Source organism: Vombatus ursinus, unplaced genomic scaffold, assembly GCF_900497805.2.
Source record: "Vombatus ursinus unplaced genomic scaffold, bare-nosed wombat genome assembly UNPS02014809.1, whole genome shotgun sequence".
Classification (NCBI taxonomy): domain Eukaryota; kingdom Metazoa; phylum Chordata; class Mammalia; order Diprotodontia; family Vombatidae; genus Vombatus; species Vombatus ursinus.
Window position 1 is genome coordinate 19,427,947 of NW_020954587.1, and position 20,774 is coordinate 19,448,720.

Consider the following 20,774-nt stretch of genomic DNA (forward strand, 5'->3'; position numbering starts at 1 on the left):
TCTTTACTGATTCCCTAGGATTTACTAAATAAACCATCATTTAATCAAGTAAATAGAGATAGTTTTATCTCCACTTTGTCTTTCATAATGCCTTTAATTTCTTTTTCTTTTCTTATTGCTATTTCTAGAGCTATGTCAAATAACGTCAGGGAGAATAAGCATCCTTGCTTTTTTTTATGCTTGCATTTATTGGAAAAACAACTGGTTTTTACTCCTGTATTTATTGGGAAAACAACTTCATTGCATATTATTCTTATTCTTGGTTTTGGATAGATATTTAATGATGATGTTTTAAAAAGCTCTCTCTATGACTGTACTTCATAGAATTTTTAGCATAATGAATGTTGTACTTTGTCAAAGGGTTTTTCTGCATCTATTAAGATAATCAGGTTTTGGATGTTTTTACTTTTAATACAGTTGATTATGTTGGTTCTTTTCCTAATGGTAAAGCATCAAGAAATTAAGAAAAATTAAATTGATTCACATTGGTGACTAAGTCATTCTGACTATTATAAATATACAAATTAAAAATAAAGGACATTGTCTACATCCAGAGAAATTTACTTGACAATTTTGTTGTATGTTTGAAAGGAATAGGAAGTTGTGCATGGTAGATTTGCAGTTTCATATGCAATCATCTTTTTTAATTTTACTGTGTTATGAAAATGGTTGTTTTGTTCCATGAATTGAAAATAAAATAAATTTTAAAAAGAAAAAAAAGGCAAGGATGATAAAGGAAGAAGGAAAAAAAAAACTCTGTATATTCTAAAGTATTTACAGCAGCTGTCTTTGTGATAGCAAAGAACTGAAAATTGCAGAGATGCTCATCAATTGGGGAATGGCTGGACAAGTTGTGGTATATGATTGTGATGGAATACTACTGTGCTATAAGAAATGATGAGCTCAGTGATCTTAGAAAAACCTGGAAAGACTTGCACGAAATAATGAAGAGTGAAATGAGTAGGACCAAGAGAACATTGTGTGCAGTAACAGCAATATTGTTTTAAGAATGACATTGAGCAAATATGCATTTTGATTATTATAAATATCCAAATAAACTATAAGGTCATATGAAGAAAGATGCTATTTGCATCCAGAGAAAGAACTGATAAATAGAAGTATGTATAGAATAATTTTACATATATATACAAATTTGTGTCTAATGGTAACCATTTCTGGGGGAGGGGAACTAGGGAGAGAAAAAAAGGAAAAAAAGAAATTTACATGATGGCTTTTATTTATTTAAAAGGAATAGCAAGCTGTACATGATAGATTTGCAGTTTTGTGTGCAATCATTTTTTTTTGGAAGTGCTTGTTTTATTCCATAAATTAAAAATAAATAAATAAATGTGAAAAAAATTGATGAAATTAAGTTTGTTGCTGATGGAACAGGCATTCTAGAGAGCACAGTGAAGAGGTGGGTAACTCTAGAATAGTATGTCAGTGGGGTGGTGGGTTGGGTTTAGGGGGATGGGAATAATGGAGCATGCAGAAATAGAGAATGAGGTTTGAACAATAATTTTTAAATTATCTCTCAACCTGTTATATGTCAGTTATTTTTAAGATAGATTTTCTTCTATTTCAACATTTTTATTTTCTAATCTTTTTTGTTGTTGTTGTTGTTGACTTCCATTAATTCTAATCTTAGACTTTTTAGTCTAAAAGACCTCCCAGAGTTAGGGCCTTTTAGATCTTTGAGGATCGGAATACTGTACTATACAGGACTTCTATGGCGTCTTTGGACAGATGCTAGGAATCTTGGAGACTTTAGGTGCCTATGTTGTCCCATGTCTCTGATCACTATTATCTGGAGCTTCCATGTACCTACCCTGGGCTTTTCGATTTTTTAGGTTTTCTCTGGGGGCCTCCTCTATTACTGTTATTGTGTTATTCTGGACAAAGAGTCTTTAAGTCAACATGTATCTTTGACCCATTTCTGGTAACAGTGGGAGGTTATAGGATTTTTCTTTTTGTTAATGTTGGCCATTGGTTTCATCAAATAGCCCCTTTTTCTATTGTTTGTGGGACTCTAGGTAATTTTTTCATGCAGTTGTGGGGTATTATAGGTCCTGTGGTTTCCTTGATTTTTCTGTCTGTTGTAAATTGTAGGTTTGGGGGGAAAAGAGGTATGTGTGAGCTGGGCATTCTGCTGCTGTTTAAGCAGCCACATTGGCCAGAAGACCTTCAAGTTCCTTTTAAAGAAGATCAAGGCACTTACATCAAATGAAGAGTTTCTCATTATATTTTCTCCATTTTTAACTTACTTTCTTTTTCCCTTAGAGAGCTTCCCTCCCCAAATTCCTCATCAGAGGACATCTCAACTCAACCAACTGTGTTATTACACAGCCACTAACAGGGGAGCTGGTGGTTGAGTACTCAGAAGCTGCCATTAAAAACATAGAGTTGCAGTTGGTACGAGTGGAAACCTGTGGTAAGTCACTTCATTCCTATTGAGTGCTGCTTCTTGTTACTCTTCTGTATTTAAAGGCTAATATGGCATGTATGTAAAAAGTTAGAGGATAGCCCTGTAGCACTATTTGTGGAGTTCTGAATTGGTCCAACCATTCAGGAAAACAGTTAGGAATTGTGCTAAGAAGGTGACTGAAATGCCCATACCCTTTGCAGAAATACCTCTGCTAAGCTTATGCCACAAAGATAGGCCCTATGTACATCGAAATGTTTGTAGCAGCATTTTTTGTAGTAGCAAAGAATGCTACTAGTAGCATTTGTAGTAGCAAAGAAACAAATTTTTAAATTAGGTGCCCTTTGTTTAGAAGGGAATATCATTATGTTATAAAAAATGATGAATGTGATGTATGTGGAGAAGCACTGGAAGAGGACTTTTATGAACTGATGCAAAGTGAAGTAAGCAGAGCCACGAAAGCAATGTACACAAGGGCTTTAACAATGAAAATGAAATGACAGTAACAAAACAGTCAAAACTGAATGATGTGAAATTCCAGTGACCAAGCTTGGTTCCAAAGAAGAGATAGGACAAGGCATCTCACCCTGTTTTTTGCAGAAGTGGGAAGATATGGGTCCATTTAATATTGTATTTCATTTCAGGCTTATTGATAGTTTTTTTGAACTTTTTTTTTCTGTTTTTCAACTCTTCATTTTAAAAGATCTCTCTTTCAAAAGGAGAGCTCTGTGTCTACACACACACACATGCATAAAACATACATAACATAACATGTACAAAAATAAACATATAACAATATAGATGGTATAAAAATAAATAAAAATGCATTTTTAAAAAGAAAAGAATAAAGCATAAAATGGGGCTGAGTTCATAAGTTAGGTGAATTTTCATTTTCTCTAGACATTACCTATAAAATACTTAAAACTTTATAAGTTTGAACAGTTAAAAGTGACAAAAAGTTTCATTCATGTTCTTGCCATGAAGTGTTTTCGTAAATAATTTCCTTTTCTTTGCTGACACTACTTTATTCAGATTTACATGTTTTCCATAAAGGCCATAGAGAGCATACATTACCCCTCAATGGCAAGTGACAAAAGACAACTAGTACAGAATACTGTAAAGAGTCACTATAAGAGATTTTTTTTTATTATTGTCTCCTTTATTTTTTTTCTTTTTTTATTATTAATTTATTTTGATTTATCAGTAATCACTTCCATATGCTTTTGAGTTTAAAATTTTTCTCCCCCCTTCCTCCCCACCACCCTCCGCAAGACGGTGCACAATTTGATTTAGGCTATACATTTACATTCATATTAAACACATTTTCACATTAGTGATGTTGTAAGTAAAGATTAAAACCAATAGGAGGAACCATCAGAAAGAGGAAACAAAACTCAACAGAAGAGAAAAAAAAATAACAATTCGGCTTCCATAGTTCTTTCTTTAGGTGTGGATAGCATTTTCCATCACAAGGCCTCTGGAAATGTCTTAGATCCTTGTATTGTCAGGAAGGGTTAAGTTTATCAATATTAATCATGGCACAGCGTGTCTGTTATTGTGTACAACTTTTTCCTGGTTCTGCTCACTTCACTCAGCATCAGACCATACAAGTCTTTCCAGGTTTTTCTGAAGTCAGCCTGTTCATCATTTCTTATAGCACAATAGTATTCCATCACATTCATATACCACAACTTGCTCAGCCATTCCCCGATTGATGGGCATCCTCTCAATTTCCAATTCTTTGCCACCACAAAAAGAGCTGCTATGAATATTTTTGTACATGTAGGTCCTTTTCCCATTTGTGTGATCTATAAGATATTTTTAATAGATTTTTCCTTGCCATAAGGGATGATGCAATGGGAGATGATAGTAGATATTAAAATGACTGCAAAAACAATGACATGAATAAAACATCATTTAAAAAATTATATGTTTGAGGGGGTGGCTAGGTGGCACAATGGATGGAACATGGGCCTGGAATCAGGAAGACCTGAGTGCAAATCTGGCCTAAGACACTAGCTGTGTGACCCTGGACAAGTCACTTAATTCTGTTTGCCTCAGTTTTCTCATCTGTAAAATGAGCTAGAGAAAGAAATGGCAAACTACTCACTTCAGTGTTTTTCCCAAGAAAGCACTAAGTGATGTCACGAAGGGGCACACACGACTGAAACAACTCAACATCAAACAACGTCTGAGGAAAATAGACTTGGTTTTTTGGCTTTAAGAAAAGAACTGTATTCTGGGAACCAAGATAGCAGAGTAAGCAGGAAATTGCCTGAACTCTCCCATATTTACCTCCAAACAACTATAAAATAGCACCTCAAAACAAATTCTGGAACAGCAGAAACAACAAAAAAACGGGGTGAGACAATTTTCTAGCTGGAGACAACTTGGAAGGTAGGTAGGAAAGGTCTGTCTCAGCTAGAAGGAGAATGCAGCCCAGTGCAGGCACTAACCTGGCAGGCCGGCATCAGGCCCTGTCTCAGCCAGCTAGCGAGAGGCCCTGTGAAGGTCAGTGACTCAGGCCACACAGCCTGTTGCAGCAGTAAGCTAGTGGCAAGCCTTACCCACCCACCCTTGCAGCCCAGGTGAAGCACCAGTCTCCCCCATCCCCCACCATGTGTCCCAGCATAGCAGCAAACCCCGCCCCCCCCAAACTGAGTCCCAGCACATCATCAGGTAATCAACCAGGCTTCCTTGTGGCCCTGGTGCAAAACCAACCCCCTGCCAGGTACCAAAACAACACCCTGCTGACCTCAGTGCAGCACCAGGTCAGCCACAAGACGCCTCCCCATCCCCAGACACAGCAGAGCACCAGGCTTCCTGTGGGCCTCAGTGTAACACCAGGCAAGCAGCCAGGGCCTGCAGCCCAAGTGCAAAAAGCTTGGGCCAGTGCCCCTTCCACTCCAGGAGCAGAGCTCACTTTAAAAGTAACGAAATAGGCTGGAAAAGATAAGCAAAGAACAAATAAAGAAACTGACCATAGAAAGTTATTTTGGCGACAGGTAAGATCAAGACACAAACTCAGAAAGAGGACAACAGTGTCAAAAATATCTATATGCAAAGCCTCAAAGAAAAATGTGAATTGGTCTCAGGCCCAAAAAGAACTCTTGGAAGAGCTCAAAAAGAAATTTAAAAATCAGAGAGGTGTACAAAAAAAATTAAGAAAGAAATGAGAATGATGCAATGGAATCATGAAAAAAGAGTTAACAGCTTGATAAAAGAAGCACAAAAAGTGGAAAAAGATGTACAAAAATTTACTGAAGAAAAGAACTCCCTAAGAAGTAGAATTGGCCAAATGCAAAAGGAGGTAAAAAAGCTAATTGAAAAAAAAACTCCTTAACTTCTAGATTTGGACAAATAGAAGCTAATGACTCCATGAGACATCAAGAATCAAAGAAAATCAAGAGAATGAAAAAAAACAACAGAAGAAAAATGTGAAATATCTCATTGGAAAAACAACTAACCTGGAAAATAGATTCAGGAGAGATAATTTAAGAATTATTGGACTGCCTAAAAGCCATGATGCAAAAAAAGGATCTGGACATCATACTTCAAGAAATTATCGAAGAAAATTGCCCTGATATCCTAGAACTAGAGTGTAAAATAGACATTGAAAAAAATCCACCAATAACCTTCTGAAAGAAATCCCAAAATGAAAACTCCCAGGAACATTATAGCCAAATTCCTGAACTCCCATGTCAAGGAGAAAATATTGCTAGCAGCCAGAAAGAAACAATTCAGATAGCTTGGAGACACAGTCAGGATTACACAGGATTTAGCTTCAACATTAAAGGATAAGAGGAAATGGAATATGATATTCCAGAAGGCCAAAGAGCTAGGATTATGACCAAAAATCACCTACTGAGGGAGACTGAGCATAATCCTTTGGGGGGAAAAATGGTCATTCAGGGAAATAGAAGGTTTTGAAGCTTTCCTGATGAAAAAGATCAAAACTGAACAAAAAAAATTGATTTAAAATTTTAGGACTTGAGAGAAGCATAAAAAGGTAAAAAGAAATGAGAAAACATAAGGGATTCAATAAGGCTAAACTGTTTACCTCCCTGCGTGGGATGATACTTGTAATTTTTGTGAACTATTAGTACAATTAGAAGGAGTATACATAGATAGAGAGTATGGGTATGAAGTGACTTTGAGGAGATGATATCCCAAAAAAGGGGGGGGGTGAGAAAGAGGACTCCACTAGGAGCAGAAAAGAAGAAGAAGAATAGAGTAAATTATCTCACATGAAAAGGTGTGAAACATGGAGGGAGGATGGAAAGTTGGCAGGTGGCACTGTGGGTATTGCTTGAACCTTAATGTCATTTGGAATTGGCTTGAAGAGAGAATAACATACATAATCAGTTGGGTATAGAAATCTGTCTTACCCTACAGAGAATAGGAGGTGAGGAGGTTAAGCACAGGTGGTGGTGAGGAACTAGCAGAAGGAAGGGCAGATTGGGGGAGGTGGTGGACAGAAGCAAAACGCTGGTAAGGAGAGAACGGGCAGAAGGAGAGGAGAAGGAGAGAAGAGGCAAAATATGATGGATAGAAGCACACAGTAATCATAACTGTGAATGTGAATGGGATGAACTCAACCATAAAAGGGAAGCAGATAGCAGAGTGGATGAAAAGCCAAAATCCTATAGTATGTTGTTTATAAGGAACACACTTGAAGCAGAAAGAGACCCACAGAGTAAAGCAGAAAGACACACACAGACTTCAGCTGACATAAAAAAAAAAGCAGGGATAGCAATCATGATCTCAGACAACTCAAAAGCAAAAGTTGATCTAATTAAGAGACAAGGAAAGAAACTACATCTTGCATCTATGGTACCTTTTAGGTACCATAGACAGTGAAGTAATATCAATACTAAACATATATGCACCAAGTGGTATATGGAATTGAAATTGTTAAAAGAGAAGTTAAGTGAGTTATGGGAAGAAATAGACAGTAAAACTATACTAGTAGGGGACCTCAACTGTCCTCTCTCAGAACTAGATAAATCTAACCACAAAATAAACAAGAAAGAAGTTAAGGAGGTGAATAGAATTTTAGAAAAGTTAGATATGACAGACTGATGGAGAAAATTGAATAGGGATAGAAAAGATTATACCTTTTTCTCCGCAGTATATCGCACCTACACAAAAATTGACTATGTATTAGGGCATAACAACTTCAAATGCAGAAAGGCAGAAATATTAAATGCATCCTTTTCAAATCATTATGCAATAAAAATTACATTCAGTGAAGGGCAGTTGAAAGATAGTTTAAAAATTAATTGGAAACTAATCTAATCCTAAAGAATAAATGGGTCAAAGAATAAATCATAGAAAGAATAACTAATTTCTTTAAAGAGAATGACAACAATGAGACATACCAAAATTTACGGGAGGCAGCCAAAGCATTACTTGGGGGAAATTTTATTCATCCAAACTTTTACATCATTAAAGTAGAGAAAGAGCAGATCAGTGAATTGGGCATGCAACTAAAAAAAAAAAAAACCAAAACTAAAACAAAGAACAAATTAAAAATCCACAGTTAAGTACCAAATGAGAAATCCTGAAAACCAAAGGTGAAATTAGTAAAATTGAAATTAAGAAAACTCTTGAGCTAGTAAATAAAACTAGGAGCTGATTTTATTAAAAAAAAGTATGATAGATAAAGCATTGGTTAATTTGATTAAATAAAAAGGAAACAAAATTTCCAGTATCAAAAATGAAAAGGGTGAATTCACCACCAATAAAGAGGAAATTAAAGTAATTATTAGGAAATATTTTACCCAATTGTATGCCAATAAACCTGACATTTAAACAAAATTGATAAATGCTTATGAAAATGTAAATTGTCCAGATTAACAGAAGAGGAAATAAAATACTTAACCCTATTTTAGAAAAAGAAATTGAATAAATTATCAATGAACTCCCTAAGAAAAAATCCCCAGGGCCGGATGGATTTACAAGTGTATTCTACCATTTAAAGAACAATTAATTCTAATACCATATATGCAATTTCAAAAAATATATGTGGAATCCTGCTGTATTCCTTTTGACATAAAAATGGTGCTGATGTACCTAGACCAGGAAGAGCAAAAACAGAGAAAGAAAAATACAGACCAATTTCCCTAATGAATATCGACGCAAAAATTTTAGATAAAATACTAGCAAAGAGATTACAGCAATTTATCAGCAGGATAGTACATTATGACCAGTTGGGATTTATACCAGGAATGCAGAGCTGGTTCAATATTAGGAAAGCTATTAGCATAATTGACCATATCAGTAACGAAACCAACAGAAATCGTATGATTATCTTAATAGATATAGAAAAGGCTTTTGACAAAATACAGCTTCCATTTCTAGTCAAAACACATAGGAGTCAGTGGCATTAAATGATGAGTAATATCTATCTAAAACTATCAGCAAGCATTATTTGTAATGGGGTTAAGCTAAAAGCCTTCCCAGTAAGATCAGGGGTGAAGTAAGGGTGCCCATTATCACCACTATTATTCAATATTGTTCTAGAAATATTAGCTCTGGTAATAAGAGAAGAAAAAGAAATTGAAGGAGCTAGAATGGGCCATGAGGAAACAAAACTATCACTCTTTGCAGATGATATGATAGTATACTTAGGAAATTAACTTAAAAACTACTTGAAATAATTAATGACTTTAGCAAAGTTGTAAGATATAAAATAAACCCACATAAACCATCAGCATTTTTTTTTTTAAGGCAATTGGGGTTAAGTGACTTGCCCAGGGTCACACAGCTAGTAAGTGTCAAGTGTTTGGTCTGAGGCTGGATTTGAATGCTCTATCCACCGTGCCACCTAGCTGCCCCTAGCATTTCTATATGTTGCCAACAAAGCCCAGCAGCAAGAGATAGAGAAATTTTATTTAAAATACTGTAGACAATATGATATACTTGGGAGTCTACCTGCCAAGACAAACCCAGGAACTATATGAACACAATTATAAAACACTTTACTTTTTTTGTCTTTTTTTTCCCCCTTGGGCTAGGCAGTGGGGTTAAGTGACTTGCCCAGGGTCACACAGCTAGTAAGTGTCAGGTGTCTGAGGCCAGATTTGAACTCAGGTCCTCCTGACTCCAGGGCTGGTGCTGTATCCACTATGCCACCTAGCTGCCCCACAAAGCACTTTTCACACAAATAAAATCAGATCTGAACAATTGGAAAAATATCAGTTGCTCATGGGTAGGTCGAGCCAATATAATAAAAATGACAATTCTGCCTAAATTACTTATTCAGTGTCTTACCAATCAAACTGCCAAAAAATATTTGATAGAGCTAGAAAAAATAATGAAATTTATGTGGAAGAACAAAAGGTTAAGACTATCAAGGGAATTAATGAAAAAATAATGCAAAGAAAGGTTTTTCTTGCTGTATCAGATTTCAAACTACATTATAAAATGGTAATCATCAAAACTATCTGGTACTGGCTAAGAAATAGAGTGGTGGATCAATGGAATAGATTAGGTCATTCAGTACACAGTAGTAAATGACCATAGTAACTTAGGGTTTAATAAACCCAAATCGCCAGCTTCTGGGATAAGAACTCATTATGTGACAAAAACTGCTAGGAAAATTGGAAAACATTATGGCAGAAGTAGGTATAGACCAACATCTTACAGTGCATACCAAAATAAGGTCAAAATGGGTACATGATTTAGACATAAAGGGTGATACTGTAAGCACATTAGGGGAGTAAGGAATAGCTTACTATCAGATATATGAAGAAGGGAAGAATTTATGACCAAACGAGATAGAGAACATTATAAAATGCAAAATGACTAATTTTGATTACATTAAATTTAAAAGTTTTTGCACAAACAAAGCCAAAGCAACCAAGAATAGAAGGGAAGCAGAAAGATGAGAAAAAAATTTTATAGCCAACATCTTTGATAAAGGCCTCATTTCTAAAATATATAGAGAACTGAGTCAAATTTATAAGAATACAAGTCATTCCCCAATTGATAAATGGTCAAAGGATATGAACAGGCAGTTTTTAGATGAAGAAATTAAAGCTATCTATAGCCCTGTGAAAAAATGTCCTAAATCACTATTGATTAGAAAAATATAAATTAAAATGACTCTGAGATACCAGCACATCACACCTATCAGATTAGCTAATATAACAAAACAGGAAAATGATAAATGTTTTAGAAGATGTGGGAAAATTGGAACACTAATGCATTGCTGGTAGAATTATGAACTGATCTAATCATTCTGGAGAGCAATTTGGAACTATGCCCAAAGGGCTATAAAACTGTGCATACCCTTCGACCCTTCAACATACCACTTCTAGATCTATATCCCAAAAAGAACATAAAAATGGGGAAAGGACCCACATGTACAACAATATTTATAGCAACTCTTTTTGTGGTGGGAAAGAATTGGAAATTGAGGGAGGGGGTGCCCATCAATTGGGTAATGGCTGAACAGGTTGTGGTATATGAATGTAATGCAGTGCTATAAGAAATGATGAGCAGGCTGATTTCAGAAAAACTTGGAAAGAGTTATGTGAAATGATGCAAAGTAAAGTGAGCAGAACCAGTAGAACACTGATGATCAACTATGAATTACTTAGCTCTTCTCAGCAATACAATGGTCCAAGACAATTCCAAAGGACTCATGATGGAAAATGTTATCTACCTCCAGAGAAAAAACTGATGGAGTTTGAAGCATTTAAAATCATATTATTTTTACTTTGTTATTTGTTTTTTTTTCTTTTTTCACAACATGTCTAATATGGAAATATGTTTATATCACTGCATATATATAACCTGTATCACATTGCTTACTGTCTCAGAGAGGGGGGAGATAAAGGAGGAAGGGAAAAATTTGGAACTCAAAGTTTAAAAAAAATGAACATTAAAAATTGTCCTTATGTGTAATTAGAAAAAAGTAAGATAAGGTGGGAGGGTGCAAAAAAAAGAGAAAAGAACTCTGTTAAAAAAATTTGTCCATGAATTTTGGGAAAGAGAGAAAAATGGGATTTTTGTTTTAATTTTAAGTTATTTTCTTCTTTCTCAAGGTTGTGCAGAAGGATATGCCAGAGATGCCACAGAGATTCAGAATATTCAAATTGCTGATGGTGATGTTTGCAGGAGCCTTTCTGTTCCCATATATATGATATTCCCTAGACTTTTCACTTGCCCTACCCTTGAAACTACCAATTTCAAAGTTGGTAAGTTTGCGTCTATCACTTCAAAGCTTGTGTGAATTTTTTTTTTTTTTTTTTTGGTGAGGCAATTGGGGTTAAGTGACTTGCCAGGTTCACACAGCTAGTAAGCGTCATGTGTCTGAGGCTGGATTTGAACTCAGGTCCTCCTGACTCCAGGGCCAGTGCTCTATCCACTGAACCACCTAGCTGCCCCTTTGTGTGAATTTTTTTTTAAAAGAAAGTGAGGTTATTGTGATCAAAGATACACACGGTAGATACCGTAGTATCATCATCATCATTAGCTTTTTACATTTAAAAAATCTCTGTTACTCTTTCTTCAGTGGATCCATGATCTCATTGTCATTCCTTCCACTGCTGTAAGTCACATTTATCTTTGCCTTCTTTAGCTATTTTCCATATCCTGCCATCAGTCCTCCATAGAGGATCTGCTCAAAATTCTGAAGGTTTTTCTTTGTTTTCACATATTTCATGCAGACCATGGCAATACTTGAGTTGTCATTTGTTAAACCTCATTCGTGCTCTTTGATTCTGTGTCCTCACCGAAATCTTATTAGCTTACTGTGGGCAAGAAAATTCTCAAGCTTCAGTATTAATATATCCATAACCTCAAGTTACTAGAATTTCTACCTTTATGTTGCTAGCCATTTAGTGTGACACTTTATACATAGTTGACATTTAATAACTTAATTGGACAAAGAGATAGTATGGTAGTAAGATATAATTGATGATTTAGATTTTAACTGACATGCCATACAGACTGAAAATTTGCAAGGAATGGTGTTTTTCTTTCATTCTTAGGAATCAGACTTTTTATGCCAAGCAGAAAGCATAGTTAAATCTGTCACAAGAAAATTTTACTGTATTGTTCTTACTTCTATTTTCACTGAGCAATTAATGGTAGTTTATTCTTTGAGACAGCCAATCCAATATGTTTTCATTAATGTCATAATTTTATATGCATTGTCAAAATATATCTAATCAGAATGTCTCATTCATTAATTATGCCATGATTTTTCACTTTAAAAAGAGCTGTATAAATAGAGCATAATGTAGTGAAGTCATGGCAGTATCTTTAGTTGATGAAGATAAAGTAGGTTTACTGTTTGAGTGCCAACAAAAAGTGAACTCAAAGTTGAATTTCCTTGAAGCAAGACCACAATTTAAAGTTTTGAAGCAATTTCTTAGTTTCTTTTATTCTCACATATTTTTGCATATGCATTATAATAGGTTTTCATGTTGTAGAATTTGTAAATTCCTCCCACCCCAAAAATTATCTGTTGTTTAATCAGGTTGGTGAGTTTTATTTTGGTTTAGTTTGGGTTTTGGTCAGAGAAACATAATTAGACAATATAGAATTATAATTAGGTTTAATGTCATGTTTAGGGGAAAACTACTGATTTTATTAGTCTAAGCAACACTGCTTCTGCTGAAACAGAAAGGAAGGAAGTAAACTGGGCTCTGATTAGAGGTGAAGTAGACTGAGGAGAATGGGGAACATCAGCTCAAGTTGAAGAAGGGAGGGACCTTAGAAGATTCAGCATATTCCATACTGGGGGGCCTGTGAGTGTATTTTCACTTAAAATAGAAACAGGTTAATTCCTGCTTCAAACATTGAAATGATCAGAAATTTTCCAAGGCCGCCAGGCATATTTAATTGTATTATCCATTTCTTTTATATTTTTATGATTCTAATTCCCCTCTTCTATTTGTTATGTAAGAAGCAGATATGTGTTCATTTTCTACATGTTATTTCACTGTAATTTGAAAGGTTTTAACTGGTGCAGCTAAAGAGCCTAGTGAAGCTCTCCATTTGCTTAAAGTAAAAAGAAGAGGGCCTAAGTGAAAGTTGTTTACATATATAAATGTATTTTCTAGGGAAGAAAAATTACATTGTGTAGTGCTACTGAAATTGCTTTTTGTGATTTGCAAATGTGAGGTTTCAGATTTCCACTCGGACCATTGCAAGCTAGTTGTAAAGAGAGTGAAGCAGAAATAAATGGCTCATTATTGTTCAGAAGACAAAATAGAATTAGAAAAAAAAAATGCAAGTGAATCCAGTGACTCCAAAATAATTTCTTTTGTTAGAGTAAAGGCAAAAGATGAGGGAGTATACTTTTTGAAATGTAATATCTCTTAAATGAGATAGAAATTTATGCAGAAGGCATTTAAAAAGAATAATAGAAAATAGGCGTTTTGTTTTTATTGGAAGATTAAGCTAGAGTATGATAGATTAAACACAAAAACAAGAAAATAACACCGACTACACTGTCACATTAGTCAGGTCTTCTGTTTAAAGCCAGCTGATTCTGACAAAGAATTTATATTTTGTTTTTATAAACGAATGATAGTAAATATACAAGTATTTAAATTTTCTCCTTTTTTATAGAATTTGAAGTTAATATTGTGGTCCTGCTTCATGATGATCACCTCATCACAGAGAATTTCCCACTGAAACTCTGCAGAATTTAAAGAAGGAGGAGAAAAATTTGGGGAAATGAAAAGATCAAGGGGAATTTCGAAGAGTTGATAGACTTTTACTTGGAGTACAAGTTTCAAATATACACTTGTTTTTCTTTATTATTCTGATCAGAATGAACTTAATGCCACAGAAATTGTAATTATCATTATGTATTGTTTTCCTTTTGGCTGCTATTTCTCTAGCATATGGCGTTTTTAGTCACTGGGTTCAGGGCTTTATTTTCTTTGATGTTCAAGGATTTTCTTAATGTTGATTAATAAGATTACGTAGCAGAAAAAAAATGTATTTTGTACTTTGACCTAATTTTTCTTCTCTGAGCATTACAATGAAGAGTTTTGTAATAATGATGTTAACATTGCTAAAAATTAATGGAAAAAAGGAAATTGTAAGATCTCTCAGTGTTCTAAGTAACTCTCTAGGTCTATAAATTGCAGAGAAGATACAAATCAAAGGACAAACAGTCCTTGTTCCTGTCCTAAAGATCTCCCAGAATTGCCACCAAGAACTACTGTATAACTCTGGGGACAGAGTTTGTAGCTCAAAATACATAAGGGAGCTGAGAAGAACTAGAATTAATGCTGGCAAAGTGCTTAATAAAGGCATCTCGGAGTCGCTAGAGGGTGGTCATTGCATCCTGGCCTTGACTCTGCCATAGACTAACTGCCTCTGTGACCCCAAGCAAGTCACTTCACCTCTCAAGGTCCCAGCCAACCCCCTGAAATTATACATTAGCTAATTTTCATTGCTTAAAACAGATTCCACATCAGGAGACCTACAAAAATGATATCACAGATTCAGACCCCTCCTTTTTTTTACCCTTAAAAAATATATTTTTAAGGGTAAAAAAAGTAGTATATTGGCCAAATAGAATAAATGAAGCATTTATTAGGTGCTCCGGGAAGTTGTAAATATATGTTGATACTTTTGTCAACCTTTTCAATGTCTTGTTTTCTCAAAGATCTCTTAAATAAAGAGGCCAGACTGCCCTTCATATGCTCAAAAATTTTTTTTTTTACTGTGGCTTAGTGCTGTGGATACAAATACAAAAGCACGATGGTCCCTTCTCTCCAGGAGCTCACCTTCTGATGGAGGAGACAGCACATGTAGAAGATTTCAGCTAAAAGTCAGATGGAAAAGTCCTGTAGTCCTTAGAGGGCAGTGGCAAAGCAGATGGTAATGCCTTTTTCTTCAATACAGTTCCACTAATAACATCCATATCAGTTTCTGATGTCAAACCATTTGATGGGGCCAAAGTCTTTGGTGAAAAGAACTTTCCTCTCTGGGTGTTCAGTAGTGATAAGAGCACTGGTAGGAGTAGTTCCAGGCTGCATCTTCCCAGAGCTTGCTTCACAGGATGGTTGCAGACATTGGGCTGGAAAAATTGCTGTTCCCAAGGTTCTTGGGAACCTGTATCAGGAACTGAGGGAAGGTGATGGTCAAGGTGGTGGTGGTGGTGGTTTAACCTGGCACATACTGCCTCTTGTCTCTTCTTCAAGGTACCTTGATGCTTCAGCTAAGCTGTCTTACCTGTCCTGGGAGTGGCAGTTGGTTGGCAGTTGGTGGGGATGGCTGGTCCCTTTTCCACAGGAGCCACCCCTCATCCCCACCCCAGGTAATAGCTGTGAGAACTTTCCTGGAAACAGGACTGTTAGTTTTAGGCAGGTGTGGGAAACCTATAGCCTTGAGGCCACATGTGGCCCTCTAGGTCCTGAAGTTCAGCCGTTTGAATCCAAACTTCACAAAATAAATCCCCTTAATAAAAGGATTTGTTCTGTAAAACTTGGACTGAGTCAAAAGGCTGCACCTATGGACCTAGAAGGCCGCATGTGGTCTCGAGGCTGCAGTTTCCCCATCCCTGTCTTAGGGGGTGGTGGGAGTCCTGCCATCTCAGGGTTCATATCCTCACCTGCCTGTTGGTGACAGTTGCTGCTGGTTGTAATGAGGAAAGCAGGCCCCTTCTCCACAATGATTTTCTCACTCAATAATGTATATGAATATATATACATATATAGACACATATACATTTATATGAAATTGTTTTCATTCCATTCTATAATTATTTTACATGATATCATTATAGTTTCAAAGTATTTATAAAATGGGAAAAACTAGAGTGAGTAAATAACTGCCTGATATCAGGGGTTTCCAGTATAAACAAGCCTTGCACATTTTCATAAAGCCTTGTGCTGCTATATTCAAGATTGTATTTAAACACAAGGCCATGAAAGAAGGGAGTGGGGGTGCAGAGTGAGCGGAACAGCCCAGTTCTTACAACTATTAGAGCAAGGGTAAAAAGAATGCCAGACTGAAAAATGATAAAATATGAGAAGAAACTGCAATAAGTAAATTTTGCCAGCCCAGGTTGCCACAAAAGGTAGTCAGAAAAATGGCCTGGGAATGCAGCTGTCTCCTAGCTCAAGGACCAGGGGCAAAACAGGTAAATGTAGAGCCCACAACTATGTACTGGGGAGAGAGATGGGAACTCAGACCAGAGAGTCTAGCCAAGGACACATGAGCCTGAAGCTGTGTCACCGTGACCCAAAATAGGGCTCAGAAGCCTTCTGGCCTCAGGCTAGGAGAGCAATAATGAGACCACCCTGGTGCAATACATTGGCAGGATCAGCTACTGAGGTTCTTGTAGAACATAATGCTTACTACCCAGATGCTGGATAATACAGATTATTGTACTAAAGAAGACCCCACCATTTTTTCCGGAAGTGTACACAGTCTGGCTTGAACACAAATGACCATTTAGGGAAATCAAGCTAGAAAATGAGTAAATAGAAGAAAATGCCAAAAATAAATATTATGTAACTGGGGATGCTCAAGACTAACTCAAATGAATAGAATAACACCAAGCAAATCCTCAGAGGAAATTTTAGATTTGCCAGAAACTATACTGACCTAGAACAAATTAAGCAAGAGTTTTAAAATGAAAGTACAAAAGAAAGGAAATCTGTAGAAGAAAGAATGGGAAAGGAAATTAAAGCTCTAGAGGAAAGAATTGGAAGAAGAATCAGCATCTTAGTATAGGAAGTGCAAAGCCTTATTCAGGTAATAGACTTTCAGAATTAGATTAGAATCAGTGACTATTAAAACAAGAAATATTGAAACAAAAAAGACTGGGGGTGGTGCAAGAAGAAATAGGAGGAAGCTTAGGTGGGCTGGAGGGAGGGTGAAAAAATTTGAGGGATTATCTCACTCTTCATATTATCCTCATTTTGCTGTTACCATCACTGATAAAACCCTGAAGTGGTTTTCTGTTATGCTGCTCAAAACACCCATGCATTGGAACCCAAAATTTTAAAAACACATGTTAAAAAAAATTGTTTTCACATGCAACTGGGAAATAAGAAATATAGGCAATGGGGTATAGAAATTTATCCTGCCTTACAGGAAATAGAAGGGGAAGGGGATAAGAGAAGGGGAAGGGGATAAGAGAAGTGGGGGGAAGAGATAAAAGGGAGGGAAGATTAGGGGAAGGGATATTCAGAATGCATGCCATCTTGGGGTGGGGGAGGGGTGAGATGGGGAGAAAATTTGGAACTCAAAATCTTGTGGAAGTGAATGTTGCAAATTAAAAATAAATTTTAAAAAATTATTAGAAAAAAAAACACCCTTGCAGCTCATGTTTTTATCCCACGTAAGTTCCCAATTCCAGTTGCAGAAATTCTGTTATGGTGTTTTGGTAGCTTTCTTCAACTCAGCTTGGCCATCCCACGTGTCAGAGATTCATGAAGTTTATTTAAGGGTAACAGATTCCTCGATACGTTGGAAATTTCTTCTTGCATGGTTCTTTATCTTTTCTCTCTGCCCTGGAAGTTATCTCGCTGTGACTAAATATTGCCATTTTAAGAGGTACCTCTCAACAGCTTGAAAATTGCCAAAGAAAGGGAAAAAATGTTTTAAAATAAATTTTGTTGATATATTTTGTTTTTAAATAACCTAAATTTCCCCATAAGGTCTTCTCTCTCCCTCTTCCAAAGAGCCATCCCACATAGCAAAGAAATTTCTTTTAAAAAAGAAAAAGATGAAGAGAAAAAATCAGCAAAATGGATCCAAAAAGAAGTATAGGTAGTGTTCCATATCTAGGATTCCCCAAGCAAAGGAATAAAGGAAGGCGTAGAAAGGGAAATGTTTTTGATTTTTAATTTTTATTTAATGTTTTTAATTTTTTTCTAAAATCCAAGATTTGAGGAAAGCAGTTTTGATTGAGGTCAGAAGTCAGACTGTGGAGAGTTAAGAAAAGAATAAGAGGAGTGGAAATAATGGTACCTATTATAGATGGCCTTTTTAAGTTCAGCCACAAAAGGCAGGAGAGAAAAGTTAGGGCTCACCTTCCTCTGGACTGTCCATCCCCCACTTCAACAAGTTCATCACGTTCCAATCCTGAAAAAGTATCCCAAATATTCTGGCCGAGCTTGACTTAGTCCAGCTCTGTGTGAGTGGGATGCCCCTGTGAAGACTTCTCAGTGTAATTAAGGTTTGGGATAAGATTATCCTGAACTTGGAGGTAAGTTCAGGAGACAGTGTAGGATAAGTATAGATTTCTACAGTTCCCTTTTTCTCACAGTCTGACATCAGTAGGTAAAGATTGCCAAGTCTGAAACCCCCCCTGTACCCCCGCATTTGGTCATGGTGACCTTCTCACAGCAGTGTCTAGCTTGATCGCACATTCTGAATTGTTCATTTTTGCAGCAAACTAAGGTGATGGATATGTATATTGTTTCTTTGTTCTCTGTCTCTGGGAATAGATTTTCGTGCATAGATTGTAAGCCAAATATTGGATAGTTGGTGGGAGGGGGAATTTTCCCTGTTTCTGCTATTTAATCTGGCTTTCTGCTTCTGTAATTTGTCTCCTTTCATCAGAAGCATCCTGGTGAGAGGACATCCAATTCTCGAGAATTGAAATAAACTTTCTGTTCCTACCTTGAGATACCTCTAAGAGTTTTTTTTAGGTCACTATCCCACACATGTGGTAGTTTAGGTTCAATGTTGGAAGAAAATGAAACACTCATATGCCATTCAACGGTTAAGAAAAAGAGATTTATTTAGCCAGAACTGGATAAGTATATTCAACAAACATAGCTATTTAGGACACTTTGAGCCTGTTGCCTAAATTCCCCACCTTGACCTACCAGCTCCAGCTCCTTAGAGCTCCTCATGGATGCTTTGTACTTAGGTGATGAGGAAGTGACATCAGCTATCCTTTAGTTCCATGAGCCAATCAAGTCTCAAGGAAGGTCACAAAACCTTTTAAGGAAAAAATAGCCCAACTTAAGTGGGGGCAGATTGTTTACACACAATGAATGACTCCTTAACTCTTATTTTCCTTGTTTTCTCTGCAAAAGAAAATGATCTTTGGACTTGAAGGGATAAAACAACAACAAAAATAGTATGAGAACAACCAACTATCTTTAATGAGCTCTGGTAACCTGATTTTTCTGTGATGAAGAATTAGAGAAGTTCCTCAGTGTGAGGATAATTTTGATACCCCTACTCAATTTGATCAGTATTAACTTAGTTTATTGTGTTTTACTATGTATCAATGATTGCTTTAGTGGGTCAGGTAGGATAGAATTAAGTTTGAGTTAGTTAATGTTGTCAGAATGGGAGTCATTTGTTTAGAATTAATTAATCCATTATGTGTTGATGATTATATTACTTATATTTGGGTTAGGGGATAGATTTATACAGTTGTCCCTTCCACATTGTGGAAGGCTAGGGGCATGGTGCCCCCACAATCTGGAAAATCCACACAAAATATTCCACCCCTCTCTTTGAATCAGAGAAGTATTAATTTTTTCTTTTTCCTTTATGGGATTATTTATAGTACCTTATTGTAAAATTTGGATATATTTATGGTATTAAAAGATAAAATATGTTGATATTATACAATACAATATTTTATATATTTCTGGGTTTCTAAACTTTTTCTGAGTTATCTGCTGGCCTTTGTGTGTCATCTGTGGGTCCTGCAAAACTACCAAAAAATTCCCATTTAATTTCTTATGATGACCCACGATATTTTGAAATAGCAATGGAGAAAGTCACGATGTACATAAATGTACTTTCTAGATTTATACTTTGTTGGTTAGGCATATATTTAACTTGTGTTAGAAACAGAGGCAGAGATGTATTTATTGTATTATCACTTCCGCTTCATTCCTATGAATGTACTATGGGAACTGTGCTCCAGAAAAAGTTTCCCTATGTTTCTCTGTCCTTTTTCACCTGATGTTCATAACTGCTTGTGGAAAGTTCCAGAGTCCTATCGACTAAACACTGACTAAACACTTGTGATTGATGGCATGTGGAAAACCTGATGACTAAACTGGTAGTGACAGACATTTCCCTTAGCCAATCATAAGACTTCCCCACATCCGGGAACTGACCAATCATGAACTTGTAATGCCTATTCGTGACCTTTGAAGATCAATAAAACTTTACCGAGAGTGAGCAAAGGGGTCCATGACTGCTGAGTCTTGGATCTAATTAATTGGGGAGCACTCTTCTCCCTAATTAATTGATATGTGCTGGGAGCTTTTCCTCAGTTACTTTTGTTGCACTGGGGTCCATATTGTTGGTGACCATTCAGATGGGACTCAACGTGCAGGTCTCAGCCTTCTTTTGCTGCCCTCCCTTGAGGGACTCAAAAAGGAGTGCCCCC

At 36.3% G+C, this 20,774-nt stretch overlaps 1 protein-coding gene across 2 annotated transcripts in view; it reads left to right on the forward strand.

Annotated features, from left to right (window-relative positions):
* Positions 1 to 15,095, forward strand: part of VPS26C (VPS26 endosomal protein sorting factor C) — a 52,687-nt gene extending 37,592 nt beyond the window's left edge. For both annotated transcript variants that reach the window (XM_027875451.1, XM_027875452.1), the window contains 3 exons: positions 2,281 to 2,431; positions 11,476 to 11,628; positions 14,012 to 15,095. In XM_027875451.1, the coding sequence (XP_027731252.1) occupies positions 2,281 to 2,431; positions 11,476 to 11,628; positions 14,012 to 14,094 (387 nt within the window). In that variant the 3' untranslated portion in view covers positions 14,095 to 15,095. The remainder of the gene's footprint in view (positions 1 to 2,280; positions 2,432 to 11,475; positions 11,629 to 14,011) is intronic.
* The last annotated feature ends 5,679 nt before the right edge of the window (positions 15,096 to 20,774 follow it).